We start from the raw sequence: 23,127 nt of genomic DNA on the forward strand, positions 1-23,127 counted from the left end.
AGAAAATATCTAAAAAAAAAAAAGAAAGAAAAATAAACTGATATGTTAGTTAAAAAAAAAAAGAAATAGTTTATGATGTGTGTTTGTAAGGACATTGTGTGCTACTGTGGCTCTTCCCCTTGCGGTATCAAATCTTTAGGGTTAGCTTTTGAGTCCCTGATATATGTGAGACTATTTGGGAAGACAATAAATACAGGGTCATCGTGTCTTCATTCCAGAAATTTTATGTTTAACCTAATGGAAAAAGTGGCTCTTCATTTACAATATTTGTTGATGATAAATTACGGCAGAAAAGATGGACTTGATTGGTCTATAGAAATGACTCTTTGTTTATGCTCATGCGTACACATAATCTGCCTTCTTTTTATGAAGCCACTTCTCATTGATCAGTCTTTTGTGAGGAAATTGCTAATGAGCTTATGCCTACTGTGAACTTAATCAGGGCATCACAGCTGCAAGGGGTGCTGAGTTCTCCAAGTGTGCCAGAGTCCCCTGCTTCAGGCTCTCTAGGCTGAGCAGGTGAAAGAGGAGGGGGTCCTCTCTTCTTTATGACCATGTACAGAATTCCAAGAAGGCACCAGAGAAACTGTAGCTTGTGGTCCCAGGAAACAGGCTCTGGTACTTTGGAACCCTCAGAAGCAAATGGGGTATGAATTATATATAAATTAAGCCACCATACTGATATGGCCAAGAAAGTACTGTCCAGATGGCGCTGAGTACAAAGGACAGTGACACACATTCCCTCCTCGTTTTACTATTTATGAGTCCAAGGCTTGAGTCAGCTGGTGGTAGGACAAGCTATCTGTTAGCACCACAAGGAAGCTGGGCCTTGCTCTTTCACTTTTATTTGACACCAACCAGCCTTGATCTCCCTGATCCAATCCATTTTCACAGAGCCACTAGGACAGGGCAGGGTTGCAATCCTACTGAAAGGCTTGTGGTTGTTGGAGGTACAAGGGGAAATTCTACTTTGGCTCTTCTTTTTCTTTAGAAAAATAGTTCTGATATGACTTACTTCCTGATCAGGATTCTTTTATAGGTTTTAAAGAGATTGGGGAAGGTTTCTGACTAGGTAAGACATGCATTACCTTGTTTCTCATGTGCTAAAGTCCTCCCTTGGAGGCTCAGGAGAAAAGGCGAGTGTCTTTTTTGTTGTTGTTGTTGTTGTTGTTGTTGTTGTTGTTGTTTTGGTTTTTTCGAGACAGGGTTTCTCTGTGTAGCCTTGGCTGTCCTGGAACTCACTGTTTAGACCAGGCTGGCCTTGAACTCAGAAATCCACCTGCCTCTGCCTCCCAAGTGCTGGGATTAAAGGTGTGCGCCACCACCGCCCAGCAAAAGGCAAGTGTTTTAATAGCCACCTTACAGTTTTCATTCTGTCCATGTCATTCATTTTGTTTATTTGTTTGTTTTTTTGGAAGAACCTTTCTTTTCTGAAATGCCCTAAAGGCCAAGAGGGAACTAGACAGTCAAGTGTTTGTGGGAAATGTATCCCCGTAAGGGCTGAGCAATAGACAGACCATGCTCAACTATAACAGTTTTCAGGTGATGATTTTCTGTAAGTAGACCAGGAAGGCAAAATCATTTCTTACCTAATTTATAGGTCAACCAGTAATGACCTATAAAGAGAATTTGGACCATGACTTCAGGAAGCTATGGCGTTCAATGTTCTTGGTACAAAGCTAGTGACTCTGGGAAAGGTCAGCCATTACTCTAGGCTCAAAGTTCTAGTTTGCTGAATTAGAGGGACTGAGAGTGCACAGGGCTGACTAGCTCATCCAAACCACACAGTCTATGTCTTACTGAGTCTTCAACAGGCTTTGCCTCAAATAAACCTTCCATGGAACAAGACACTGATTTACAAACAAGGACCCTGAGTTCTTGTGGCTCAAGACCAAAAAGGGCCACCACAGGGAATCTAACCCAACTGCAGGCTTGGGTCTTTGAGGTGCCATTGCTGTGAATGTCTGTGGTGATCTTCTTTTTAGGTACCATTGCATTGAGTATCTATGGGTTCTGGTTTTGAGATTTCCAATTAATGACTACTTAAATATCAGGTTTAGTATTGGCCTCATATACTTTTTCCTCTTTCAGAATTACAATTGCTATATTTCCTGATTCTGGGTCATAGAGTGTAATCTGAAACCAGCAGAAGTAACCTAGCACGCTTCTTAGGCACATCTGAGGCTTCTGGGACTGGAGGATTGCTGTACTGACCTGATGTATTCATTCCCTAGCAACTGGGTGGTACTTGAATTTCCTTACCCAGTGCACCAAGAAACACACAGTGTCAACTGCCTTTGAGTTCCAGAACCAACTAGATCCAAGCATACTGTCCATGCCTTTGTGCAATCTTCAAAGCTGTAGCTCCTAATCCTTTATAAAAGAACAAATTCTGTACTTGATGTTTGTCTTTGTTACTTCCTTCAAGTCTACCTGAAATCTGAAAATATCCCAGACACAAAGTCTATAAACACACATACAGCCCAACATACAGCAAATCTTGAGTTAACAGCAACTCAAAACAGAGCAGATTCACTATTCAAACAGTTAAGGCTGTAAACTCCTTAGCAAAGGTGCTTTCCCATCTAATTTATCCAGTCTCACTCCTGAAATACCAGTAATTTCAGGAAATAATTTGTGTTTACTTAAGACTAATTTCCAATCAAGACTCTTGTCTTCTCCAATGAAGGAAGAAAATTTGATGATAAAACTGATACATATGCACACATAGTATATAATTTATAATCACTTTATATATATGTGATTTCTCTTTTAATATTGATTTCTATACAGCACTCACTAAGTAAAGATATATTGTGTTTATGGGAAATGTTTAGAATTTAAGGTCATTAAGATTTTATTGCAATATATTCATTTTCATTATTTTTCAGCTTGAGGCTTAAAACCTTTGGGAATATCAGGTGGAAAATCTGATCCCCACTCAATACAGTCATCTTTAAATTGACTATGTGAGTGTGTATGTATATATGTATAAATAAAAATATAAGCATATATTGCCTGTTAGTTTAGGGTACTAGCTTAAGAATCCTCTGAATTTTACAATATGCATTCTGAGTCAAAGTTGCCAAGAAACGTCTACAAAGGGAGCAGCACAGTATTGCCCTTCAAAAAGAAAAACCTTTCACATTTATAAAATTTACTCTGTTTTTCCACATCAAAACAGCGCAGCATCATCTACTACCCTTTTGAGAGCAGCATCTAAGGATGGTGAGCCCACAACCTGCACACTGCTTCTGCTATTAACGTGCGTATATAAGCAAGACCGTGGGCTCTCTGTGGAAACATAAGGCCTATGAATCACTGGACTGATGAACTGGCATACAGCTGCCACAACACACATGGAGTGACAGCAGTCGAGTGGCAGGTTTAATGAGAACATCAGTCTCTGCCCATCATGAAACTTGAATTATTTTATTTATCTTCCTTCGGTTTTCTTTTGACATCAGTCACTAGAAAAGTTACTTGGACTTCTGTGAAGGTTGGCAAACTTCCTTTGTGGTTTTTAAAGATACAGATCAAGCATAAAGATTAGAATACAAGGACGTAGTTTAAATTTTATTATATATATATTTATAATTTCATTATATGTATATAAAATTTCATTATATATGTGTATATATACATATATATGTATATGTATATACACATATATATATGTATAGAACAACATTGGGTTTCTGGAGAAATGCATTTGACACATGCATATACTCACATACATGCTTAATTGTTGGTCTCCTAATCTTAGGAATAATTGTCTTAGAGTTTTATAAAGAATAATTAGTGTTTTCCTTGATATTTTAGTCCGGGGTGGGAACATGTCATTGCCTTAGCCTGGGATTTGCTCAAACCTCAAACCCCCAAACCTCCCAAGCAAGGGGAATTCTTCATGGCCAGCATCCAGCTCCTAAAGTGACATATTTTAATCTGTCACATTTTGAAACAAGGTTTAACACAATTGCCTTAGCAGTGCTGGGTCTCTCCGAATGGCACTAGCTCATGCGACAGCACTGGAAGTACATGTTCACAACAATATCCCTTTGTGGAGAGACAGCATGGGAAGATAAAGGGGACTTCCTCGGGCTCTTCATCAGAAATATCAAAATAAGCAAGTCTGCAGTTTTCTGAATGACAGCAGTTCGTTATAATGCAAAAATTAAGCAGGAAGAAACTAAAAGAAAGATAACAAAGAAGGAAAAAAGAACTTATTTCTATATGAGTAAAACAAGAAATAAAAACTAACTTCATTTTGATGAAGGTGTGTGTGTATATGGCAAGCATGTGTATATATGTGTGTGTGTGCATGCATGTGCATGTATGCATATGTGTATGTGTGTGTGCATGTGTGTATATGCATATGTATGTGTATGTGTGTATGTGTGCATGTGTGTGTGTATGTGTGCATGTGTGTGTGTGTGCATGTGTGTGTGTGTGTATGTGCATGTGTGTGTGTCTGTGGCCATGCACATGCGTGTGTGTTTCTCATGGTGTTCTCACTCAGCCTGTAGTAGTTTATCTGTCAAATAAGTCCACTCCTTAACCAGAATCACAGACTATGGGAGGTTTAGAGTGCATGTCTCAAGTAATTAATCTGGCATAATTTAAAAAAAAAAAAACAGACTTGCAAACTGGCACTCCACATACCTTATTATTTAAACTGGCAATCTGGCAGTGAGTAGCAGAATGCAGGCCAGACCCTCACACCCCCTACCCTACTGTCTTCAGCAGGAGCACAAGGTCAGTGGGCCAAGAAACAAGGCAGTGTGGCAAGCCCTCCTGCGCCTGCCCATATTCCATGAACTTTCATGGAAATGCTTTGCTCAGCAAGGGGTGGCCTAAACATTCTAATAAGCATGACTTAAGTCATTGATTTCTCATGGCTTCCTTTTGGCAGCCAGTCCCTCTTTTGTCAAACCCCCACACACATGCATGCACACTCCTTTAGTGTAATCACCATGATGCAGAACCAAATATACGGTGATGAATTTGTCCAAATTCATCAGCCTATCTGTAGGTCACTGGCCATTTTCTAATGTCCTCCTCAGCTCAGACATTTTAATTTCCACTCTGTTGACAGTGGTTTTATGCGCCACATGTATGTTAAATAGACTGGCAGTTCTCTTGTCTCCTTGATAATTAACAAAGATGTTAAGGAGTAATGCCAAGTCAGCGTCCTGGCTGGAGACCATCCACTCCCTGCTAAGTCATTGTGTATGCTCTGTTAAGCCACTTTCACCGAACCTTATGGGCCAATATAACGTCCAACCCAGAGGCTTTTCAAATGATGGGCAGCATTAGTGATGATGAAGCAATTTACTTTTATTTCAGATCATCATCTGGACACTTGCTGCGGACAAGCCAAGAAAGTAAACTGGGCAAGATCTAAGTTTAAATTTCTCCAAATTTCACACCGATTATCCTCTTCCTCATTATACTTTCAGAATACACTCTAATAGTGTTTCTCACCTTTAAGATACTATGCTTCCAAGATCTACTTTTCTTTTTTCCCCTCCGTCTAATTATGCTATTTTGACTCATTGTATTGAATTCTCACCGTTCTCTTCTCTCGCTTTGTGCTTTCTTATTTATTCTCATACATAGTACACATATGTTGGTATCATGCACAAGTCAGTGGGGCAGAGATGAGGGAAACTTTGATGCTCCCCAAATCTATATTAATAACAGTTCTAGTTAGACAGACTAAAACAGTGGTCAGGAACAAGCTCTGAACCCAGAGGGCTACCAGGTCAAAGTCTACAAACAACAGGAAGCAGATGGAGTGCTCACTTACCTGCTTCTGATCAACAATTATTTCGAGGTCTTCATCACTGCTTAGCTTTCCATAGCCTTGTTCTTTACTTTTCTTGTGAAAGAACAATTTTAAATATCATTTAGTTTCTTTTCATTAATAATATCTTAATTCCTACTTAATAATTCTTAAAGATAAATCTCCTCATTTAACCCTTTCAGCAGCCACAATGCATCATTCCTAACATCAGTCTCTTATATACTACCATCTTATACCTATGCATCAACTCTACCTGCTTAGCCTCTTGTGACCAAAGTATGCCTTTGGTTCTTTCTCAATGTTTTGTTTTATTCCATAGTTTCATCAAAAATTCTCTAACACTGTGAGATAAATAAGCAGTTCTCTGAAGACTCTTAGCACATTTTTCTCAAGAGCAGAAACTTCATTTAGAATTATACTACTCTTAAAATGTCAACTATCACACATTATATTTTTAATGCCTTATATATTTTTAAGAATAAGAGAACTATTTTATAACTCAGATAATGAACTCTCAAACTTTCAATAAATTGCATAAATAGTAACATTGAAAATAAAAAGCAGTTTTTAGCATGATGTAATTTCAAAATTAGATAGTTTATAAAGTTGGAAGAATATAGGCCATATCTACAGGCCCACTTTATTGCCCTTTTGTTGTATAGCCCATTTTTCATTGTGGCTAGTCCTAATGAGTGCTCTCTACCCATCTGCCCTACAGCAAAATTCATGAGCACAAATTCTCAGGTTGGGAGAGGAGTCCAGCCATAACCATCATATCACAGTTGTTACAGAATAATGCTAACATTTCTTCTCCTCAGTGGGAATATCAGAAGTATAATAGGACTCCTTCATACCAACGACAAATGTAGATAGAAGTCATTATGCAGTTTTCTGTTGTCCAAAGTGAAAACCACAACCAACCAAACAAACACAAAACAAAAGGGCACTTTAGTATCCACATAAACTAGAATTAAGAGAATTAGATTTCTGAAATGTCTGTCTATGGGGTCATAGGAACACTCATGCTGACTCAGAGTCCCGCATATCAGTGGTCATGACACAAGGCTTCTTTACGCTGAACAATGTCTTTTTCTCCTCTTTATAACATTTCAAAATATGAATTCTGACAGTTCTTCCACCCCATAAATATACCTCTTATTTTGTGTCATTTGCTGTAGCGTAGAGACCAGAGACTTCAAGTTTTGAAATGCATAAATAAAAAACTCCAACTTCATCTACAGACTAATAAATTCCAACACTCAGGACAGAACAAATGGTCACAGTGTTCCTCTCAATTATTATTCTTGTCCTCATTTGAGGTTCCATTTCAAGATGGATGGAAAAGAAAATGAACATGTTTGGCTTGAGCCAAGCTGACTTCCTGCCTCTTGGCTTCTGGGTTCTCTCAGCCCAGTGTTTGTTATGAGACACTATCTAGAGTCCCTCTGCCACACAACCCTCAGAAACGCCTTTCCCAATATTGATCTGTATACGTACCAAGTAGCTCATCTGCATGACCCGATTTCTGGACAAAAGGGCATTAAGTAGAGATGGAATGTGAGTCCTTCCATCCATTTCACTGTCAGACATCCCAGAATTCTTTGCACCAGCGGCAGTGGCTTCATTGCCAGAACTTGCTGACCAGAGAACCACAGATCTTGCCCGGCAACAGTATTAATAATGTACAACAATAATTGAAGTATTCTTGAATCACTGTTCTGACTTTGTAAACATCCTGAAATTTTTGAGCCATGGATATGATATTTTCTTTTTCTAATTTGTATCATGCACTTTAATGCTTCCTGGCTGCTGCTCTCTTTAATGATTTTTTAGAAACCTATCTATTATTTATAACATACATTTTGTATTTAATCCCTTACATATAGACTATGTCTCCTGGTCATAAAAGCTCAACTTGCCCACTTACGCCCTGGCTCGGACTTTCCTGACATTCACTGCTAATAGATATAACAATGTCAGCACATACAGAACACACTAAGAAGTAGCAATTTCTGTTAATATTACGTTTCACTTTTCCCACTTAATCCCAGCTGTCTGATTCAGTAGCACACTTCCAGGGAAGAGGGTCAGGAGGAAGATTCTACTCTGTAGAAGTTGCCATTTGGAGTTCTGATTTTTGTGCTTAATCTTCTAGTCTCCACAAGACACAGAAAGCACACAGAACCAGCAGCCTTGCGAGTTTCCCTTAGAACCAAGCAACATTTTCAAGTCTACCCCATGACCCAGGGACACTCATCCTTCCTTAATCCATACAGTTACCCACTTACTGATATCTAGTGCGATCGAGTGAGCACAGTCCTCTTTCAAGTACTGAGCTGCCCACTTTGCTTAGCAGAGCCAGCCCAGGCAGGGATCTTCAGCTCTCCTCCCTCCTCCCAGCTGGGAAGCCCTGACTTCTTCCTATGCACTTTGCCAAGCCCAGAACGCAAGTCCCTGGCTTCTGCAAGACCTTGCACATCAGCCAGAGCAGTGAACTAGGAGGAGGACGAAAGCTAATCTTCCCACTGTCCAAGTGTGAGGGGGCAGGGCTTATGTGGGAGGGGAAGCCACAGTGTAAGCACGTCCTGAGCTCCACCCACAGCTCTGGTAAGATGCTGAAGCTGAGAGTTTCAATTGAGGCAAGGAGGTGAGGCCCCTCACATCCCAGCCTTCTCAAGCTGACTACTTGTGGTCACTTTTGTGCACTCTTCACTAAGTGCATCTGAGAAGAAAACATTAGCGTCCGGGAGACAAAAGGATGAGAGGACTCAAGGTGGAGAAATGAAAGAAGAAATGATAGTCACGGTTTGCTGACATTGTCTCCTTGCCTGTAAAAAGCTTTCAGCCCAGGCTGGCTGTTATGTCTGAAACTCCAAACACAGTGTCTCTTATCTTCCCCCACCATTCCGAGTGACATCATTCTGGATTCTATCTGGGTTTGATCTAGCTTGGAACAAGATTGCCTAGTTCTTCGTTCAGGCTGACACCTTTTGAAATGCTATCCAATCAAATTTATGGTTTCCTTGAGATGGAGAAGCCTATCTGGGAACTCAACCCTACACAGATTTCCACCCTGTCTCCTTTACCCTATGTACTACCTCTCTGTCCCTTCATTCTTTCTTCCATAGGAGTAGAATTGAAAAATAGATCTGTTCATTCGAATTAAATAAATCATGACACTTGGGAAATTATATGACAATGTTATCATGACCATGGAAAAGAAAATTATTCCATAGAAAAAGACTGGACAAAGCTAACAATAGCAACAGAAAGCAGTGCTATAGGGAGTCCACAGATGACGTAACTTGCTTATTTTAGAATATGAGTTAAAAAAAAAAAGCTGAGAGTTTGGGGCTGGGGATGTAGCTCAGTGGTAAACCACTTACAGAGCATGCATGAGGCTCTGGGTTTAACCCCCCAGTATTAGCAAAAAAAGAAAAAAAGGTTTTAAAAATAGTTTACATGAAAAGACATTACTTGTTTGTATACTGAATTAAAAGTATTCTTCATAATCACAAGGAATGCAATTTACACAGAAGGGTTTTAAAGGGAAAAGGAACACTTGGTCTATCTAAAAGGATAAATTGCCCCTAACTGTAAGTTTTGCCTAACTATGGATGTCAATTTGAATTTACATATAAGACCTTCAAAAATGGCTTATCATTATTTAGTTACTGCTTCATGATGAATTTATGAAAGCAAAAGTCACATGTAGAATTAACAATATAGTGGTAGAAACATAAGAGTTCCTCATTGCCATCTTGGCTCTCAGTCTCAAGTCTGACCCTCCTGTGCCCCCATCTTTAATTTCTTCCCTATCACCATTCTTCTTTTTGCTTACAAAATTGCTTAGGTTTCCCTTCACTTAAAAGGTAATTGTTTTGTTCTCCTTTTTTCACTGTTAAACTGGAAAGAATGGTCTATACTCATTCAAAGTTCTTTGCTTTTCTAAAGCCACCACAGGCAAGGTGGTTACTGAATTGATGAACACCCCTGGAGCAGGTTGAATTGATATCAAACAGAAAGGGTAGGGAAGACAGTGAGCACACAAGGTCTCCACTGGGCAGTAGTGCCTTTGGAAAATTCTGCCAAGTATAAATACCTAGTTGACCATTTAGCCATGTGTCTGTACCTAAGAAGAGGGATGGGGCTCCACATACAGATGGATGGGGTCAGAGAATGGCAGGAGTGTATAAGCTCATGAGACAGAAGAGGTGAGAACTCAACTCAGAAGGCCAGAGGATGACTATACTTTAAAATGAAGCAAGAGAAGAGAGCACATTAAAAGGTTTCAGAGGGAATCAGGAGGAGAGGATATGATCTGTGACCTTTCCCTGAGTGAGGTATCAGAAGTCATCCACGAGTAGGAAGAGAAGCTAAGATGACAGATGCTGTGATGGGGCACACTAGTCTTGAGAGTGAAGATGGACAGAGGACGTATTATTTCTTAGGAAAGCTAAGATACAAAGGGCTGGATGAAAGACAAAGGAGTCAATGAAAGCTTATCAGGACAGTCACAATGCTCCCAGCTGGCCTTTAAATAAAAGTCCTAAGCACGTTTACAATTCAAGAAAAATAAGCAAAGCGCTGCAAAGGTGAAAAGCCGTAGACACCAGAGAGAGTCTGGGAGGAGTCAGAAAACAGGAGCAAAGACCTCTCTCACAAAGCCACTCTCTTTTACAATTGTGTGTGGAGTCTTTGAGGAAAAAAACTGAATGATTCTCTATTAAAAACTACAAGTTATGTTTCCAAGAAAAAGAATTGAGAGTGACCCATGCTTTTTTCTTTAAACTTGTGTTTTCTGCAAAAATAATTTCATAATTCAAAAAAGGAAACGAAAGTTGGTTGCTTCAGAGATCCAAGCAATTGTTGTAGGGCATTACAGAAAAGTGCCTCCATGTGTACTCTTTGGTTGCTGGTTTATTCCCTGGGAGCTCTGGGGGATCTGGTTGGTTGATATTGCTCTTCCTATGGGGTTGTAAACCCCTTCAGCTTCTTCAGTCCTTCATCTAACTCCTCCATTGGGGACCCTGAGCTCAGTTCAATGGTTGGCCGCATACATCAGCATCTGTATTTGTCAGGCTCAGCATACAGCATCATGCCCTAGCTCTTGTCTCTGGGTCTTGTGGTGAGTAGTGTGAGGTGGTGGCATAAATGCAGAGTTTGCTTATTGCATTGAGCATGCCTTCCACCATCTGACAAGATTCTGGTCCTATGTCCTTTGTCTTTTTTAAGGTCCACAGTGTCAGCATAGCCACAGAGGACACTGCTGAGACAGCCAAAGAAGTGATGGGAAGAGCAATCAGGAAACGAGGGAGGACAGACAGTCTCTGCCAAGTGGAAAGGTTAACATCTATCAACCCCACTCCCAGATCCAAGTCTTTAGTGGGCTTCTTAAATGGACGTGGAATGATAGCTGGTAAACCTCTGAGTTTTCATTCAAATGGGGGAAGTGAAAATGTCATTGTTACAGAGACTTATAGTAGAGGGTTAAATGTGGAACTAAAGTGTGTGTGTGTTTGTGTGTGTGGACTGAAATCTCTCTCTCTCTCTCTCTCTCTTTGTTTCTCTCTCTGTGTATGTGTGTGTGTGTGTGTGTGTGTGTGTGTGTGTGTGTGTGTGTATGTATACCTATACACTCAATGTTATGGTAAAACAGAGTGCTCACAGGATTTGTTGTTTTATTTTACTTTTGGGTCAATCATGAACAAACAAAACACATGGCCCACGGACTCCCTTCTGAAGCTGTATTACCAAGCAAGAAGAGAAGACAAAGACATCAAATAAAATCATGCATAGGCCCCCAAATTTAGTAGTCTTTTCTATTTTAAAGCTAACTTTAACAGGGAAACAGTTAGTAGTAGCTGATGAGGGCATGGCCATGACGACGTGAAGTAGGTTTTATAGTTTTGCAATCAGTCTTTTATGCTGGGTTTTCATGATATATATATTTACTATCTCATTGTGTAGCCCTTGCTAGTCTGGAATATGATATGTAGAACAGGTTGACCTCAAAGTCATGGAAATCAGCCCACCTCCTTGTCCAGGGTACTGGGAATAAAGAATGCAACACCACAGCTAGTCTAGGCTTTTCTCTCTTTAAAGTGGCTCTCCAAAAGTATGACAGTAAATTATCCAGGTTCTACACTAGCCTTTCCTGCTCCTTGCTTACTCCCCTGTCAGCCCCCTGGCTGCAATGCTTATTCTGAGGAACAATATATGCTCTCACATCTCTACACTTTCTTTTAAGGTTTATTTTTAAAATCCTGCAACTCAGCAAGCTTCCAAAGTGGGTGCCCTAAAAACTCAGGTTTTCCTTCTCTCTAGCAAGTTATTGTTTTGATTTGGAAATCAGATAGTTAGCTGCATTCCTATAGCCAAGAGCTGGAGATAGGTCTCATCCCTAGAATTAGAGAGGAGGATTCTGATCAAAGGGCTAGGATTTTTATAGATCTCAGTCAAGAGCAAGTGATCAAACAACTCTACTCTCTGACACAAATCTGTGTTTTGATAGGCAGTGCAAGTGGATACTAATTGCCAACCTAAAGCCTTTGATCTTAGTGTCTCCACAGATGACAAGCAGCGAATGGCTTCATCTCATGCTCTGGGATATATGGAAGTACTCAGTTAAGATCACTTCCTGGACAGAGCTAGAATAGTTGGTGACCTCCTGGGGGGCACACTGGCTTTAAGGAACAATATGTGGGTGTCACATTGACGCCAAGTAGGCAGGGAACAAAACTTAAGCTTGAAATTTCAATTCTGTAAGAGTCAGCCATGTGCTATGTGGTTTTAAAGACAATAAAGAAAGCATTTCTTAGCTTCCCCTTATCCCCTAAATCAAACAAAGAGACACGCAAAAAAGTGGCAAGGAAATCAGATGTGCTTTTATACAAAATTCTAACTCCAATTATCTTTCATATAAAAGGTTCTTTTCTCCACAAAAAAAAACAGGCTCTTTAGAAACTATAAGCACAATTGATATAAATGAAAACACTTCGGCCTTGGAAAGACACAGTAAGTGAGAAGTTATACATTGTAATCTGTGTGTCTGGTGTGATGTGGTCTTGATGCTATTTCCAAAGGGAGAAGAAATAAAGTTGTCCCTTTTCACATCTCCACCTAACACAGTGGTCCTTTGTGTAAGATGGTAAGGAGTCCTGGAGAGTGGACCTAGCATTTTAGATCCCAAAAAGTAAGTGAACCTTATTATTCTATACTATCCTCTTCCTCCCCCATTAAGCCCCAAAGTCCTCACAATCAAGAAAAGAGAAATCTCTCCCTCTTGTTTCTTTGAAATATGAGAAGAACAACCACACTCACAATGAAGACATGGTAGTGATGTCCTGCAATAGCATTTCTGCTTGGGCATGAAGCCATGTGACACCTCCTCAAACACAGGTGTGTTGACCCTCTGGCCTCTCTGCCCAGTCCTTTCTTTTCTCCCTGGAGTACCTGGCTTCCTACACCTGCTGCTGATGTCTTTTTATAACAACTGTGCTATGCATTTAAGACTGTGAAATAGACCTGAAGTGCTTTAATAAAAATAATGTTCTATATGCTAGAGACACTATTTCTCTAGTTTCATAGCTTCCCAAATCTAGCACCGGTTTTTGACATGCTGATGCAAGCTTGATAATGGAATTTTTTTCCTGACAAGGGCCAACTCCAAGTTCATTGTGTACCTTCGGATGGAAGCTGTGTGACGAAGGACTTGCAATCAGCACTTCTATTTGGCCAAAGTGGGCTTGAAGTGGTCGTATTTTTCTTTAATTTTCATATACTAGGCACTCAGCTGTGACAGTTCACAATAATCTCTGCTCCTGTTTCTCATGAAGGTCAATTCATCTCCTCCCCTCCCCACAAGCCTTCCCATGACTATGATACCCAGGCATCCTGCTCAGCTCTGTGATTCTCTGCCACTTTCATCAGTTTGCCAGTGACTTCTTTTCTTTATTCCTTTTCTACAATGCTTAGAAGCTCACAATGTTCTTGTTACACATAAGTCACAGACATTCCTAAAGGCTGGGCTTGTATAGCTTCCTGTCCATCTTTATGAATGTACACTTCTAGGTAATGATGGGTGTGCTCTTCCAAGCCACTAAGTGCAAAATCAAAAAGTTTTGAAGCCACAGATAGCTTTTTTATCCACAGGCAATGTGAAAATCAGTTAAGAAATGAAAGTTTCAGAGCCTAGAGGACACTTAGCCAAATCCAAATTATGTATGTTATTACAAAGGTAGCAAATATTAGCCATAGGCAATGAGTAAATGCATGGCAGCTTCTACTGAAAGGTAAAGTAGGTAACTTAAGGAAAGATTGCTGGCAAACGACCTCAAGTATTCTGTGAATCCTTGGCTCTAGGAAAAAGGGATTGATCTTTAGGAATTGTGTACTTGAGTAGCAAAGATCATTGTGAGCATGTGCAGGACAGAACACATCATACTGTCAGACTGTCAAGCTTCTGATGAGTTTACAGAGGCAAATTCAGGTTAGAAAGGCACAGAGTTTGCTTCCTGCAGACACTTTGATAATTAGGGATGCTAGATTCAGTCAAGCAGAGAGCAACATCATCAGATTGGTGCTGTAAGCAGTCTGTTCTTGCTAAGAGTTGGGAAAGGACTGGATTAAGGTTGGGGGCATTGAGAGGGTCAGGATGTGACTGCTAGGAACCTGTGAACACAGGCTTGTCAGAGGTAGCTGATCACACACTAATTTCACAAACATGTACTTAATTCATCACTTCGAGTATACTTTTTCAAGAGTGGCTTTATAAGGCATATAATGTCTCCATTTTCTCAAGTCAGGGTCAGAATTTCAGTAAATAGACTGAGGGTAAGCCTAGAAATTCTCTTGATGTAGCAATAGATAATTTTTTTCAGGAAAATAAATTAATGAGACAAAGAACCTGAGGGAGAGAGCTTTGACAAACAGGGATGTTTTTGAGTAGTAACAAACATATTTGCATTCTGTAAAGCCATGAGCAATAGTTCAACTTTCCCTGTTTTTATCTATTTGTTGGAACAGAGTGAGCCTGTTTTCAGAAACACAATGTGAAACTGTGCTGTAGAGTATCTGAAAGGATGGATTGTGAAGTGACTGGGGGGAGGCATGAGCAACAAGTTCGTTATGCAAAACTGCTGCTGGGGGTGGGGCTAGGATTACTGTGCTGCTTCTGGGTAGGGACAATGACCTGCTGGGGTGCATGGGGAGGAGCACTCATTGGCAGCATATTTACTTTAGTGTATCTGCAAACATGTTTCAAGGGAACTGAGGCCTCACTGCAGAGCTTAGCTCTAAATAGTCTAAATAGTTCCTGTGGTCTTTCACCTGCACTTAACTTGCCAGAGGACAAAACTGTTCAATGAGGAAACGCTTGAGTTTGATCCTGTTTGACCACAGGCCATTCATCTTATCTTCTTGCATGACATTGATTGGGTGGCTCTTGCTTCTTGGAGGACAGTTTTTGGTACAAATAATTTAATACAACTGCACATTGCCATCAAAACACTGAAAAATACTCAGCTCCAAATACACATTCTCAGAACTTCTGAAGGGCTGTCTCTATGACCCACAGCAAGGGTCAACCATTCCTGATGTCTCTGCGATTCCTCTATCCACAAATTCAATCTTTACATTTTTCTTTTTCAGTTATGCTTCAGGAATCCAATTCCAAATCTTAGGTATTTCCCTCAGAGAGGCTGCCACAAAATTCAAGAGACACATTATGGAAGGTGGGTAGAAAGAGGGTAAAAGCCAGGGTAAGGGGATGTCTGTAGTAAAACCGTATTTGCTGGACCTGATGGCACAGTTGCATACCTGAACTCACGGTGATTCTGCCTGCATCAATAAGACACGCACAGGACCAAGCCAGCCAGATACTTGTATGGATGGGGAGGGGCTCAGGAAGCCATGCCTCCACTGACCCAAAGCTACTGGCAATTGCTAGAGGCTGAAGGAAGGATTTGGGCCCTGACGGTAATTACTTGTGAGGATGGTCCCACAGCTGCACACATACAGTCAGCACTAAATGGACTCACTATTACATTGGTGGTTGTTGTAGGGAGAGATCAACAAATTGGTGTGTGTGTGTGTGTGTGTGTGTGTGTGTGTGTGTGAATAGAGGGGGTGGAAGGGAAAGAATGGGATATATTGGGATTAGATCTAAATATATTACATGCATGTATAAGTATTAAATAAAATATTTTTTTAAATTCTAGAGTGGCTGTGAGAAACACTTGAATAGTATAGAACAGAGTACTTGAGGCTGAGATTCACCCGAGAACACTGAGTGCTACCTGGAAGACACTTGCTTCAGTCTCTGATTAATCCCCCCAAGCGAGTGACATTGATTTAGTACTGAAAGACAGAATGACTGCCCCATGGTCAGTATGGATGCCAATTTGGAGACAGATACCAGTTTTCACGACATCTGCACACTCCTGCCAGTTTGTAAAGTGGTCCTGGGCAGGTGAATGAAGGGCCTTCAGGGCAAACTAAAGAAGGTTTTAATGAGAATCACATGGCCACTCCATGTCCCAATGGAAAAACGTTTAAAAATGACAAAGTAACAACTTCTGATGGGAATGAGGAGTAAAAACTTCAGTGTGCCTCTGCCACCTTAGGGGTTCTTTGATTTTCTTGGGTTTTGAAAGTTTGTTTTGTTTTGAACTAGGATCTTATCTACACAGGCTGGGCAGCAATTTAAGATCCTTCTCCTTTTGTTCCCAAAATGCAGGTGTGTACTACAATGCCTGGTTTGCATATAGATGCTTAATAAATGTGCTTTCGATGAACACTTTACTGTACAACAAACGGAAGGTATCACCCATTACTCTAACTTTTCCTAACATTTGTTTCATTTTTTACATTAAAATGTGTTTATTATTTGTGTATGTGTATGCGTGCACAGGCATGTTTGCACTAATGTGTATGTGTCTGGCTCGAAGACAACTTTGGGAGTCAGTTCTCCCTTACACTGTAGATTCTGGAGTTGCCAGGTTTGCATGGCAAGAGATGCCAAGCATCTCACCAGCCATGCCTCTTGTTTCCTAATACCATCACAGAAAAGTTATTTAGAAATGCTTTCATACTACGATATTTATATACAGGTAAGGTCTTATATGTATGTTGTACCTTTGCAACAGCTGAAGAGGTTTCACATGAGCCCAATGGCAATCTTAATGAGTGTGTTTTGATGTTGTATAATGAAACAGAACAACGTAGATGATATGAACCAATGAATAGTTCCAAGTGACCAATACCCTACATGTCTTCAAAATTACAAATAAGTTAAGAGCCATTCAAAATGCAAGGCAACAAAAGATTTTTAAACTAAGGACATGGTTTACTGGTACAGATTCAGATGTCACTGTTAAGTAATATTAATCACATTTTACTGAGGCAGCAGAGAACATACATAATTATTGTGAAAGCCATCAATATACATTGAAACAGTACACTGTCTAAAGATGAATTTTCTTATATTTCAAAGGAGAAGGCAGACAGTAAGAGTTTAGATGCAGAACCAGACAGGAGAGTCCATTTTCCTTCGAAGCTCTGTTTTTAGAGGATTTGCAACAGCATAAACCAAGGCTGTGTCTCTTACTGAAACTTCTTTGCCAGTGGAGTGGTTTTTTTCCCCCCTCAAAACAATAAATGTATTATTATTGTTATTGGTTTTTTTTAGCAAGTTTTAATAAATGGTTAAATTCTACTGTTTTTTTTTTCCTAATACAGCAAATGACAATATGTGCAATGTATATACACAAGCTGTTTTGGAGGTCTGCAGTTGGCTCTGTGTCTATGTAGCACCAAGGCAAATGTTTGAAGCCACCAACATGATAGAAAGAGGCAGCCTTTCTCCCAAGGTCTGATAGAGCAATCACCCAGCAAAAGCCAGCTTTTCTTCCTCCCTCCCTCCTTCCCTCCCTCCCTCTGTCCCTCCCCCTGTCCCTCCCTCCTTTTCCCTTTCTTTCTTCCTTCCTTTCTTGCTTCCTTCCTTTCCTCCTTCCTTCCTTTTCTTTCCACACTATTTCTTTTTACTAGAAGCTTTGAAATTTTGTTTGCTGGTCTAGAAGGCAAATTCTACCTATTTAGTCCACAGCCTGTTAATCAGTTTTCCCTAGAGGAGAACTGAGACAGGAACAGGGGACTGACAGGCAGGCCAGTGTGTGATGACAGTGAGAGACCTTGGATAGCTTGCCTCAGACTTAATGTGAACATGCACCTAAGAGTCATCACGCTTTACATCTTCCCCCCTTTCCAATAATGCTAAACAAAGGCAGTTTATCTCATTTAGATTCTGTTGGAAAGTTTCATGATAAGCCCTGTAAAAAAATTATCCAACTAATTTCCTAGTAACTGTGCAGTGCTACTTAGCACATGTCTGAATTATAATGCTGTAGAGTTCATAAACATTGTGTTTGGTCTGGAGCCTATGCTGCTCATAGGCAATTTCATGAAGGAAGATACTGGCCCCTTTATTTTTAGCTGAGGGAGAGTATTTTAAAAGAAGAAAGTAATTTGTCCATCTGTAAAGTGGTAGAACACAGAATCAATTTCGGGTCTGTTGGTTTTCTGTTCCTAACTGCTTTGTCATCTTTGGGTGAAAAAAAAATGAGCCTTCTGTTTATCAACAATGTAGACAGTGAAACCCAGGGCTGCCTGGGTTCTGAGGTCCTTTTGGAGTTGAAAATAGTTCCAGATCCTCCCAAGTCACTTCCTCTGTCCTGTAAGTGCTGTGGGAAATAAGGCACTGAGAGCCATAGTAGAACACTCTCGTTTTCATCTTTCCTTCTTAGCGTACCAATGTAGCCCATGCACAGCTCATGCAGCTTTGGTCTCCACAAACTCCTAGGTCAAATGTGCTGTCAATAAGACAGAAATAGATGAATGACATCCCGAGATGCTTCAGAAGAACCACAGGGTGGGGCATGGCAGAAATGCAAGTTTTCCAGGCTACAAGCCAAAGGATTCTATATATACTGTTGACCTCAACCCTGCAGTCACTTTTGGAGGTGACCAGGTAGGTCAACACACCACTCTTATGCTTGTGGGAGATTTGAGTTGCTGTGGACACTCCTACATTAAATTGCTGCTGCCCCCTCACGAGCCACTCTTTTAGAAAGCACAGGGAACCTAACCAAGGGCATCCAGTCTTCTCTCCACGTTCTCCTAACATCAGATCCCATGGTCCAGAGCACTGTTCTCCTGGAGCTGTTCCCTGCCCACTCCTGGACAGACATGGCACTTGGATGGACCTCACTGGTGCCTTTCTTAGACTCTGCCTCACTACAAACCCACTTAGCTGCATTTATCTACTGCTGGTCCAGGCTTTGGCTCCCCACTTGTGAAGGGAAGAGGAATCAATTTTAGGTCAAACAAGAAGAAAGGAAGAAAGAAAGAAAGAAAGAAAAAAGGAAGAATATGAAGAAAGGAAGCAAGCAAGCCTGCAGTGGGAAAGTGGGAATCCGGGCTTGGTGGGACCTGCTCACCACTGCTTTGTGGTGTTTAGCAGCTATCTTGGGAATATCTGGTGGGGTAGAAGGAGAAGATGGGTGTATTGTGGTCATCACGGTAGGTCTAATTCTCGAGGTGGGGGGGATGCAATGGCTGCGCAGAAGTAGACAGTGTCCTGGTCTCATGTCCTGTTGCTGCCATAAAATATGCTGACAAAGGATGGAAAGATTGTTCAGTGGTTAGAGCAGAGGCTGCTCTTCTAGAGGACCCGGGTTTGATTCCTAGAACCCACAAGTCAGCTCACATCTTCTATAACTCTAGACCCAAGGGATTCAGTGCCAACTTCTGGACTCTGTGGACCACACAAACCCATATACAGAAAGTGACATAAAACGGCAAAAACTTTAAGAAAAATACCCTGTCAAGAGCAACTTAATGGAGAACGGTTTGTTTGCTACACAGTTCGGTGCTGCAGACTATTGCTATGTGGAAGCCAAGCTAAAAGGGACTTGAGGTAGTAGTCAGAGCAGGGAATGATGAACTAATGCAGGTAGCTCTCAGCTAGCTTGCTGCAGGACCCCCTGCCTAAGGGATGGTGCCACCCACCCACCGTGACTGGGTCTTCTCACCTCAATTGATGTGGTCAGATTATCCCCAACAGACCAACCTGACCTAGGCAACTCATCAACTTCCTGGGTATTGTAGATTGGGTCAAGCTGACAGTAAAAACCTCATCATAGATAGTGGAGCCAGTAGGCACCACTCAGAGGGACTCTCTCAAGAGTGTGCTCCATACAGTTATATACAACTTTATACAAAGATGATAAAATGTGATGACTGTTAAACATTTCCATCTTGTAATTGTCCCTTGGGAAGGACGGTTTGCTATGTGCTACCGTGGAGACTGTATATCTTATCATATTTATTTTTTGTGATACTATTAGTTTATTTGTAATTTCCCTGGGTTCAAAGGAGGAAATATAAAGTTCTAAAAATTTAGTAATTTTTCCAGGATAATATCCAAGGTCACATGGTCTATTTGTGGCAGAGAGAGCATCAAGATCTAAGGCTTCCTAACTATGAAAATGAGATGCATTTCAGCTTACTGCCACCTCTGGCATGATTTTGTCAAGCAAAAGTTAGAGCTGCACAATAAAGAATTGATCATGTGGAAATTAAAATAGAAAAAGAAAAAAGAAAAGAAAGGAAAGAAGGAAGAAGAAAGTGTAAAAAGACACCTTTAGGCATCTTTTAGAATAAATATCTGACTTGGAAACACTGGAGCAGGTGAGAGGTCTATTTCTAGGATCAGGCTGCTTGGTTCAAAGCCAGCTCTGCCTTGTACTGGCTTCATGGCTTTGCATGAATGATTGACCCTTCAGGTCCAGGTTTCTTCATTTGGGAACAATAACAAACTTTGTCTTCATGAGTTGCTGAGGAGGCAAACCCACATCAAGTATTCAGAATAGGTCCTCTTTATGTATGTATATGAATGAGCGTGCATGTTCATTAGTGTGTGTGGGTACGTAAGCAGGTGTCTGTGCCACCCTTAGAAATGAACCATAGATGACATTTTGCAGGCACTATCCACTCTTTCTTTTTTTGAGGCAAGGTTTTATAATGGTCTGGAACTCACCAGGTAGGCTGGCCTGGGTGACCAGCAAGCCCTTAGGATCCTCTGCCTCACCTCCAAGTGAGTTCTGAGGTCTAAACTCAGTGTGCTGAGGGGCAGCCCTTACTGACTAAGCCATCTCCTCAGCCCAGAACGCTTCTTGGTTCTCCTCAGCCCAGAACGCTTCTTGGTATGCTTAATTACATCCTGTGAGTATTTCCTGCCTTTTCTTCCCTCACTTCATCCTACCTTCCCTGCCTTTACCTTTGTCTCCTGACTTTTCCTCCTTTTTTTTTTTCCTCTTCATTTTAACAGGTTGCATTCACAGTGTATGACGACCAAATGATCTTTCTGGCAAGATGGCAAGACTCATGGAAGATGGCTTAGAAACTCAATCTTGAAGTTAAAAGACTATTTTTTTTTAAACTGGGATTTAAAAATAGAACTTGGTGAGAAGCTGCCTTGCTGTGTCAACTCAGAGAGCTCTCCTGAGGGAACCCAGCAGAATTTTATTTTAAGACGCCCCTGGATGGCTCAGCTGCCGTCCACGGACACATCAGAATTTCCATTGATGCCTTGCTTTCTTGTGAGTCTGAACCACATAACATGAAGCATTCCAGCTCCACCAAACTCCCACCTTCAACCTCACAAAAGAGCCTCCTGAACCAGACTCAGATGCTGTGGTCAAGGAGCTGCAGAGGATGCCCCTGCAGGGAGCTAGCTCCCTTGCTACCTGGCTTAAAGTCCACCTCTTTGTTAAGTCTTCTAACACAAACTGTATTTTTAAAGCAGTGTGTTTCAGGGATGGCTCAAAATATCAAGGACACAGAAAAAGCTACAGACAGCAGCTTTGGAGAAAATCAAGAGGAGAACTGTGGTCTGCGTCACCGTCTGGGCGCTTAGCCTTGGTTTTAATCTTTGTTTGGTCCAGATCCTCTCATCTAGACTCTTTTAAGTGCAGCGTTCCTATTTGCAAGGGTTTGAGCCAGCTGGGTTTTAACATAGCCAGTGCCATGTTATTATTATTTTTTTTAATTCTCAGAAAGTCAATTACCTAGTAATTTTGTAGTGGTTAAGAAAAAAATGTCATGGTCAATTAAAGCAAAAAGCTAAATGTAACAAAAAATATTCAACAATCTAGATTCATGACTGTAATCCCTGCACTTGGGAGGAGGAAGCCAGAGGACCATGACTTTGAGACTGTTTTTTTTTTTTTTTCAAAAATAAAAAGCAGTTGCAATATATGCAATATCATGAATTCAAATGTTTTCAAGTTGATGCGAACACTGTTCCCTGCATTTGTTAAAATTAGAATTTCCTAATAGTTGCACTTCTTAAAAAGTTGTTAAACCCAAGACTCTGTTTATACATAGCAAAGATAAAACAGTTGATAGTGGATGTACAATGTGCCACAGGAAGGAATGTGCTCAGCACTCACTAGGTGCCTGTTGTTACCAGCTACTTTAGGAACTAAATGAGGCAGCAAGGTGTAGGGGCCCAATCACCAGTGAAGAGCATGACAGAAGCTGTCTGCAGAAATCATAGAAAGGCCAGTGTTGGTAAATGAGTGATTAGACAGAAGTAAAATTGAATACAATCCTTGTGTTAGTTTGGAAGTTATTTTGCTTAAAAATCAGCAAAATGTCATTATCAAAACAAACTTATGCTAGTCTCTCTGGGCTGGTGTCCTGAGCAGACCTTGGGCATAAGCTCCACAGCCAGTCCCTCAACACCCAGAGGAAGCTCCACACCCAGGTGCTCTAACACACCCAGGATCAGAGACCTTGGGCACAAGCTACACAGCCGTCCCTCAACACCCAGAGGAAGCTCTACTCCCAGCCGACCTGACACGCCCAGGATCAGAGGTGAGGAGGACACAACATCTGTCCCAACACCTGGAGTAACTGGGACCAGCGGGACCAGGCACACAAGAACTCCGCCAGCCCAGTGGCTCTGGTTCCTTCTGGTCTCTCTGAGCTGGTATCCTGAGCAGACCTTGGGCACAGGCTCCGCAGCCAGTCCCACAACACACAGAGGAAGCCCCACTCCCGGTGCTCTAACAAGCCCAGGATCACAGGATCCCAGAATCACAGGATCACAGAGACAGCTTGACTCTGAGGAGTTCTGACACAACCAGGATCACAGTAAGTATAGGCTCCAGTATCTCTAGTGCTACCTTAAAGGGCAGGTAGCACTAGAGATAACCAGATGGTGCGGGGCAAGCATAAGAAAATAAACAACACAAACC

The 23,127-nt window shown here is 41.1% G+C and overlaps 1 protein-coding gene across 8 annotated transcripts in view; it reads right to left on the minus strand.

The window, feature by feature from the left end:
- Pex5l (peroxisomal biogenesis factor 5 like) overlaps positions 1-23,127 on the minus strand; it is a 201,244-nt gene that overhangs the window by 133,325 nt on the left and 44,792 nt on the right. For 4 of the 8 annotated variants that reach the window (XM_031376590.1, XM_031376589.1, XM_031376587.1 and 1 more), the window contains exons 1-2: positions 7,304-8,184; positions 5,810-5,881 (exon numbers count right to left, since the gene is read on the minus strand). The exons of 3 other annotated variants lie outside the window; for them this stretch is intronic. In XM_031376590.1, coding sequence (XP_031232450.1) covers positions 5,810-5,881; positions 7,304-7,396 — 165 coding nt within the window. In that variant the 5' untranslated portion in view covers positions 7,397-8,184. Of the gene's footprint in view, positions 1-5,809; positions 5,882-7,303; positions 8,185-23,127 lie in introns of those variants that run through there. One more of the 8 variants, XM_031376588.1, reaches the window with a different exon arrangement.

This window comes from Mastomys coucha, unplaced genomic scaffold (genome assembly GCF_008632895.1).
Source record: "Mastomys coucha isolate ucsf_1 unplaced genomic scaffold, UCSF_Mcou_1 pScaffold17, whole genome shotgun sequence".
Lineage (NCBI taxonomy): Eukaryota > Metazoa > Chordata > Mammalia > Rodentia > Muridae > Mastomys > Mastomys coucha.